The following is an 8,139-nucleotide window of genomic DNA, read 5'->3' as shown; positions in this document are numbered from 1 at the left end:
AAATAGCAAAGGCAAAAGAGATTGTCCCTTTGCAACAACACGCTGGAATTTTACCCTTGTCTCCACACCCAAAATGCGAAGCGCTACAATCTAGTACAAACAAATGTGCAATTCCAACACGCACAAGTGCATAAACTACACGCACACGCCCTCGACCAACAAACAAATGCAGCACAAAAAAGAAAAGAAAAGAAAGGGAGAGCACGCAGCAGCCAGCAACAGCAGCTGCTGCATCGGCAGCTTTCTTGTAAAGATTGCGGGTGCCATTTATAAAAGGGGAAAGATACGTAGCCCCCAGCGATACACTAATCATTAACCTCATTATTATCGCCTGCCATCCAGTTCCTTGCTATTTCGCCGGGAGACCCCCGGGCGAGCCGTGGAATTTCCATATGAATCCCCCACCCAGGACCCAGCTCTCCTTTTCCGGGTCACGTGCGGTGCGCGTCAACTGGTCAAACCCGCCATTATCGCTCACAGGCGCATACGCACCGGGAAGGAGGGAGGGAGGGGGGCCGTGGGTCTCCTCCTCCGGCCGCTGCCGCTATAAAGCCTCCCTGTCCTGGCGCGTCCCGACGGTTCCATTACTGGTTCCTGGCAGGATGGAGTTGGGGCTCAGCTTGGGGGAGACCATGGCGGACGCCGGGAGGGACCTGGTGCTCGGCCTTGGGATGGGACTTGGGGTGAGGAGGGACGAGGAGGCGGAGACGGGGAGGGAGGTGAGGAGGGAGCATGAGTTCGGGGCGGGGAGGTGCGGCCGGTCGTCGCCGGAGCCGGCGGTGCGGCTCACGCTCCTGCCCGGCCTGGTGCCCAGCCTCGGCCTCCCGTGGCCGCCGTCATCCGAGACTAGCAGTGAGTACTTGATGCATGCACCCTCGGGTTGTGTTGGGTTTTCTGGATTTCCTTTTCTTGTTTTTCTTTTTGGCGCGCGGCGAGATCGCTGAAATGGCGGTTCGCGTTGTTTGCAGGGCATTTGGAGGCGTCGACGCGCGGGTTCGACGTGAACCGGGCGCCGTCGCTGTCCGTAGCCGGCGCGGCGGCGGAGGACGAGGAGGAGCAGGACGACGCCGCGGGCGCGGGCGCGGGCGCGGCGGCGGCCGCGTCGTCGTCGCCCAACAACAGCGCGGGCTCCTTCCCGACCGACTTCTCCGCGCAGGGCCAGGCTGGCACGGGAGGCGGCGGCGGCGGCGACCGCGCGGGCTCCCGCGCCAGCGATGAGGATGACGGCGGTTCGGCGCGCAAGAAGCTGCGCCTCTCCAAGGAGCAGTCCGCGTTTCTCGAGGAGAGCTTCAAGGAGCACGCCACGCTCAACCCGGTAATAAGCACATCCGACCGCCGTCGTAACCCAACTCTGATCGCGCAAAAACATGCCTGATGGTCCATCTTGACGTTTGTGGCGCGCAGAAGCAGAAGCTGGCGCTGGCGAAGCAGCTCAACCTCCGGCCGCGCCAGGTGGAGGTGTGGTTCCAGAACCGCAGAGCCAGGTGCGCGCGCGAACACGCCGCGCCTAGACATGCCATCTACGGAGTACTACTTTAATTTAATTGGCATCCGCATGGCAAAATAATCTTATAAGAAAAACTCGGTGCAGGACGAAGCTGAAGCAGACGGAGGTGGACTGCGAGTACCTGAAGCGCTGCTGCGAGACGCTGACCGAGGAGAACCGGCGGCTGCAGAAGGAGCTGGCGGAGCTGCGCGCGCTCAAGACGGTGCACCCCTTCTACATGCACCTCCCGGCCACCACCCTGTCCATGTGCCCCTCCTGCGAGCGCGTCGCCTCCAACTCCTCCGCCCCCGCCGCCGCGGCGCCGGCGCCGGCCTCCTCCTCGTCCCCCTCCGCCGCTGGCGGCGGCATTGCGGCGGCCCCGCCGGAGCAGAGGCCCTCGTCGTTCGCCGCGCTGTTCTCGTCACCCCTCAACCGCCCGCAGGCCGCCCAGCCGCAACCTCAGCCGCAGGCGCCGGCGAGCTCGTGATGGCCCCCTCACCGTAGTCCTACCTGCCCCTCGCTCGCCTCCGGCGAGGCGGACGGGACGAAGGGCCAGTCTGTAAATACGCTCACTCTTTTTTTCTTCATCATTTCTTTGTTTTCGGTTCATTCGGTTCTTGGGATTTTTTGTGGCTTGCCGATGGGTTTACCGGTTTAGAGAGAATCCGATGGGTGTAGCGCGTCATCTGGCCGTCAGATTGGACTGCGGACGGCCGGGATGCTGAAAGGAAAATGCTGCAATAGAGTTTATTAACCTTTATTTAGTAGCGTCAATCATTTTTTCACTTTGCTATTTTGGCGTTAACATAGGCCTTGAAACCTTGAATCACCGAGTGATTCTGATGAAAAAAGAAACAGAGTGATGCAGAAGAGAAATGGCTGGTCTCCACTCACTGTTGATGAAAACACGCCTTGCTGGTACCGAGGCGGCAAGCGCTGATGGCGAACCGGCTTGGCCCTGGGAGTCTGCAGTCTGCACACCGCAGATTTGTGAAATCATGACGCCCATCAAGCGGTGGTACACCTATTTTCGCTGATTTATTAATTTCTTCGGCATACGACCCAGCTGCTTCTGCTTGCCGTGGAAAACTGGAAATGTGGAAAACGAAAAATCCATGTATTGATTCCTAGTCGAATTCTTCTGGAAATGTTGGACTACTACTGCCACTCTGCCAGCAAACGAACATCTACAAACCCTAGCAAAAAAAAAGAAGAAGAAGAAGAAAGAAAATCGAATGACGTTTCTCCAAAACAGGCAGCACAAAGAAAACAAGCCGGGTCCTCTTCCTAATTGCCATGTGCGCATCATCCATGAGGAATGGAATGCTAGTGGAGCACCGACCGCGACAGTTGGCTGTCTACGCCCCCGAACACAAAACGGAGGACCTGTCATGGATACAAACGTTGTACAGGACAGGTGGTCCTCGTATAGTACTACTACTACTACCCACCTACTAGTAGTAGTGCTCCATTCCGTCTGCTCGCGATGCTGGACAAAGCACGTATGGTAACATGATTGCGCCATGAGTGCTCGCCGCTCCGCACTGATGATGAGTGTGCTAGCTCCAGCCTCCAGCAGCACTCTTTTCTCTCGGACCCTTTTTCCCAATGTGAAAGTGAAACCGATTGCTCCTGCCAAAACTTCTTTAGAAACGGTGGCAGGATTTGAGCCGGAGATTTACCTTGCACAAGTCAGTATTTTTTTTTCAAATCGCGCATGACTAAGAGGGGGTCAGGGGGAGGGCCATGAATGCTCTTCACACCCAAGGCAATTTTTCCAGCGTCCATGTCGTGACTACGAGGGCACGGCCACGGGCGGGGAGCGATGAATGCCGATCAGAGAGAGCACATCCATCCAGTCCAGCGGTGGAGGCTTGGCGCAGGGGCCATTTATTTCCAAGTCCACCGTGCGATGCGATGCGATGGATACGGGGTCACTCTGACCCCGGCAAAATCTTTTTCTCCCCGGATCTCGGACTCAGGCTGCTGCTACTGCGCCTCTTGAGACGCGACGCCCCCCGATCAATGCTGGCGCGTCTCGAGCTGACCTGACCGGTGGTGGTAGCCGTCGCAGCATCTACATCTCGCAGGTGACGAACCCGGCAGGGGGCCAAGACTTGTGCCGAGCTCGAGCGCCCCCATTTATTGTGCTGCCCGCGATCGAGGGAAAGCAGCTGGATTCAGCCCCGGATCGACCTGTATCTTTCCATGCCGTGACGGATCGCTTTAGCTTTGGGGATTAAGGATTCGGCAGATGATGATGCGGAGGTCTCCGTCCGACAGTGGGGTTCTCTGTGCTTTCGACGGCGACGTAGCGTGGCACCGGTTTATATGCGTCCGCCCTCTGTTTCTCTTTTTGAGCAACGGGTGTACTACGTCTAGGAGAATTACGTCTCCTGTGGCCTCTAGGGTCCATGCTAGTGTGAAAGTTCGGATGTAACAGTTGTAAAGAGCAAGGGCAGGTAGATGACAGATGAGGGGTCATGTTATCGATCGGCCGGGTCCTCAAAATTTCCACAGAGAGAGATAGGAGATCACACGCGCCTTGCATGTACTAGTTGACCTTTGCGGACAACCAACGTGCTACCTGCGAGTGAAATTAGTTACCTGTTGGTGTCTTGTGTGGTGGCAAGTCGCCAGTCAAAATTATAAAACCAGTTTCGGTTTTAGCAGTAAATTCTGGGGTCAGAGTATACACAGTCAAAACAGTCATGGCGGCTACCACCAGCATTAATTTTCTGAGAGGAAAAAAGCTACTACCAGCATTACTCCCGGATCAAAATTTAGAGCAATGAGCAGGGAGTGCTCCGGAGTCTCCGAGTCGGGGTTTACACTGTCAAACTCATCAAAGATACTTAATTTAGCAGCTAGCACCAAATTGTTCTTTTTTCCACCTTACCACAACCAGATTGTTCAGACTTCAGAGCTCGCAGCTGCTGGGGTGTGTGTGTGTGTGTGTGTCACAGAACAGAAGTACGGGAAACACACCAATACTTGGGGTTCTCCAGACAAATTAAGCCACTTGCTTGTACTTTGAAAACCCTACTTCGTTCTCCCAGTCCCACCATGCGAGGACTGCAGTCCTGCGCCAATAATTAGCCCACCGGGCCGCCACCGGGCGAGGAAACGACATGGAGCAGCAGCAGCCAGCAGCGATCGGCAACCATCACCAGCTCGGCTCACGGGAGCAAGCTAGCCAGTCGGGCACATCGAAAGCGGCAGGGCACGGGGGCGAGGAGGGGCCGGGGCGAGCGGGAGGCAGAGGCCGATCGGGAAGTTGCGTCGTGTCCCCTTGCGCCCGCCGAGGACGATCGAGACGCTCCCAGTCCCAGGTCCCCCAGCCCTGCTCGCCACCTCCTTCTGCCTGCCTGCTGCCCCGGCCCCGGCCCCGCCGTCGCTGCCTCCCAATCGGGTGGTGCTGGCCTGCCTGCCTGCCTCTTCCGGTGCGGGACAATGCAAGTGGCGTGGCGTGACGTCCCTTTCCCACGTCCATGTGCTACGTATGAATATATGGTCGATCCAGTGGACGGTTTTATCGCACTGGGCCACGAACCTTCCTTCCTCTTTGGTGTTCGCCCTTTGCCGGAGATGATTGTAATTTCGAATGGGTATGTACATCAAGTCATCAACAGCAGTTCTAGATAATATCGGTTTGGAGTACAGTACAGGATATGTCTCCGTGTTGAGTTTCATGCACCGGCTATCCACGACATTGGACCCGCGTACACGATGGGGACGGAAGGAAGGCAGCCCGGTCTCTCTCGTTCTAGAACTCTACAAGATCATCTTCATTTTTTCTCTCGGTTGATTGAGATGCACCAAACTTCGCAGGAGTTTAGATTATAAGATTCTCAGGTCTGAACTTTCAGTCGTATCGCCGGCTCATCACGCGATATGAACTTACCAAGAACACGCTTGCATGTATACTACACCATACCTACCTCGTTCCTACTTATTTCAGAGCTTACGCAGCTCAGTGCCACTTGGATGCAGTATAGGCTTCACGCACGGAGGTATAGACCCAACAGAGACCCTTCTCTTCTTTTAGGACAAACAGAGACAGACTTTTTTTTTTGGGAAAGAGACAGAGTTTTTTTAATAAACGGCCGTGCAAATCCCGATCTTTGCTTGATCTGCCCGTGACTAAAAAAATTAGTGAGGGAAAGGACTAGTTTAAGACCAGAGACAGCGTGCAGCCGTGCAATCAAGCCTCCACGCATAAACAATCCAGCTAGCTGTAGTATAGTATTCTAATTTTCTCACGCTGTCATGACGACGCCTGAGTCTCCTGGCTCATGATTGGCCCTTAAATTTCTTCAGGCCCTTTTCGGACAGCCCCTTTTCTTCTAGAGGGAGACGAGGACGGTCATTTGCATGAGATCGTCTTAGCATTGGAAAAGTTGGGAAAAGAGGCAAAAGCCAGGTCAGCGTTAGCGAGTATAACCGCTAGCTGTCTGCTTCCAGTCCAGACTCCAGACGTCCCAAAACGTGCAGCACTCGTGGAGAAATTAAAACATGGGTCCTCACCTGGACAAAACTTCCGTGCCAGTTCAAATGGAACATTCTGATGACAGAAAAAATGTACTCCTGTAGAATGACACCAAGTACGTACGTAACGGATCGGACGGAGTAGTTGATCCGTCGATCGACCAGGTGACTCAGAGAGGGATGAGAGAAATGAAAAACGAATGCATGATGGGCAGCAGAGCATGCAAGCGTCCACTCATCATTGCCATGCACAGAAAAATGCCGACCACTAGCAGGCCTCTCCTCCTGCTGCTGGTTCGTTGGCCCATCCAGTACGTGCATGCGACCGCGCGCGAAGCACAGCGTTATGGTAGGTCCAACGCATTAGGGAAGTCGAAAAGGCGATCAGAGACAGAGATTCACGTCGCGTCAAGCAATGATGCCCCGCGCATGAGAGATCTGAAAACATTACCATTGGTGGTTACTGGTTACCTGATGGTGCAGCACTTTTTTTGTTTATTTATTTACTACAACTGCTACTGCTAGCTCCAACAAGTACTCACATCACAGTCTGATGAGTGGCAGGCATGCATGCTTACTCATTGGCCCGTTGCAGGGTGTGCAGATTAGCAAAACCATAAAACTGGCTTCAAACAGCTCAGTTTGCTTTGAAATTTGAATAGCTACCTATTATTTGTACCATTGAAACTCAGAAAGGGAAATTCGATGTTTATTGGCAGTCCTTGCACGCAACTAGGAGTCTAGGGCTGGTGGATCTTCGTTTACTCTGTTGGACGCGCTGAGAATTTGACTGTCCTTCGAGCATTTGCTTCCATGAGCTGAATTTCTAGCCCCCGTGATCAGGTAAAGAGTAAAAGCGTGTCGAATTTCTACGAATCTGTAATCACGTTTGGTATTGTTGACTGAAACCTTTTAGCGACCGGAGTCTCGCCTGTCGGCCTGTGCACTAGCCAGCATCAGTCGCGTGAAAATTGTTTGAAGGTGGAGTATAGTATTCTCTAAAGTCCACACAAGAGCGGAACTTCCATGAAACATATTACAAGCTGTACTGTTATAAAATCACTACTAAATTGTGAAGTTTTAGGCTCAAGTTTTTTTTTTGCATGTTACGTTGCAGAATTGCCTGTCAGATGTTACCTTCACGATGAAATGGCACACAGTACTGCCTGCCGGTGCCGATGGTATATCTGACGAATTCGTCTCTTAGAGTTTTCCCAGCTTGATTGCTGCTACCCATTTTCCTGTGGACTGCCAATAATTTCGTTTCCTGGACTAGTCAGGTGATCGATCCCCACACCGACCGACCTGTCGTGGAGGGAAAAGCGTTTTCATTCCCGGCATTCCTAATTCCATCAAGGATCGACAGGGACGGGATCCTGCTCGCGACAGTAACCGAAACCTGTTCTCCTTCGAGGAAACAGGCAAAGCGGCCATGTGATCTCGGGTCAATTCGGACGGGGGCGTTGGTGGTGCCGGTGCCCTCGCGGCGAGGCCTTGACTCTCTTGCCCCAGCTCATGGCTGCGTCTGTGGCTCGCTCCGCGCCGCGTCGGCGACCCGCCCGTTGACTCGTCGCGGCTACTAACGGGTTGGTCGTTGTGGGCTTTTGTGGCGCGTTCGCTTTTCCGTGCTGGAGTTTCCGTTGGACCAACGCGGCGGAGGGAAAAAGAAGAGGGGTAAACTGATAGAGAAAGCCGTTTCTAGCTGCCCGTGACTAACTAGCGCGTTGATGCGCAGCAGAATTGCAAGTGATACGGCGCAGCCTGTTTCAAGATACGATCGCCGATCTGGATAGTCTTCAACAGGCAACTTTGATTTGATGGCGGATATATTTCTAATTATGTATGCTAGTAATTGGGAATTGTAAATATGATCAGATTTGCATAATGTCTGCAATTTTTTTGGGGAATTAGTTACTGTCCAATAATTTTGTTCTGAAAGCAGAGGCCCAAACTGACGAGAAGCGGCCTGGAGTATCCCACCGGGCGTGCGGTCTGCGCGGACGATCTACAACTAGAAAATGGGCCGTGTCGGGTAACCAAAATCTCTAAAATGCCTTATTTCCTTTTGTGTGCGTGTGAGATCAGGTGACAATCTCATCGCCCCAGTCAGACCAACAGCCTCAGCACTGACTTCACTTTACCAATCACCGATCAAGAAATTCAAA

At 53.7% G+C, this 8,139-nt stretch overlaps 1 protein-coding gene across 1 annotated transcript; it reads left to right on the top strand.

Annotated features, from left to right (window-relative positions):
* The first annotated feature begins 281 nt into the window (after positions 1 to 281).
* LOC101775466 (homeobox-leucine zipper protein HOX11) lies at positions 282 to 2,260 on the top strand. Its single transcript, XM_004956908.4, has 4 exons — positions 282 to 852; positions 969 to 1,315; positions 1,405 to 1,484; positions 1,592 to 2,260. The coding sequence occupies exons 1-4, from the start codon at positions 393 to 395 to the stop codon at positions 1,971 to 1,973; spliced, it is 1,269 nt and encodes a 422-aa protein (XP_004956965.1). The 5' UTR covers positions 282 to 392; the 3' UTR covers positions 1,974 to 2,260.
* Positions 2,261 to 8,139: the final 5,879 nt, after the last annotated feature.

The sequence above is a fragment of the Setaria italica genome, chromosome II (assembly GCF_000263155.2).
Source record: "Setaria italica strain Yugu1 chromosome II, Setaria_italica_v2.0, whole genome shotgun sequence".
Taxonomy (NCBI): Eukaryota; Viridiplantae; Streptophyta; class Magnoliopsida; order Poales; family Poaceae; genus Setaria; species Setaria italica.
This window is presented reverse-complemented; position numbering and strand designations above follow the sequence as displayed.

Bases quoted from the DNA above. Each gene is read 5' to 3' on its own strand.
- LOC101775466 (XM_004956908.4), top strand. From the start codon at position 393: ATGAATCCCCCACCCAGGACCCAGCTCTCCTTTTCCGGGTCACGTGCG. The intron at 853-968 runs GTGAGTACTTGA...CGTTGTTTGCAG, and splicing joins GCCGTCATCCGAGACTAGCA to GGCATTTGGAGGCGTCGACG. The intron at 1,485-1,591 runs GTGCGCGCGCGA...AACTCGGTGCAG, and splicing joins TTCCAGAACCGCAGAGCCAG to GACGAAGCTGAAGCAGACGG.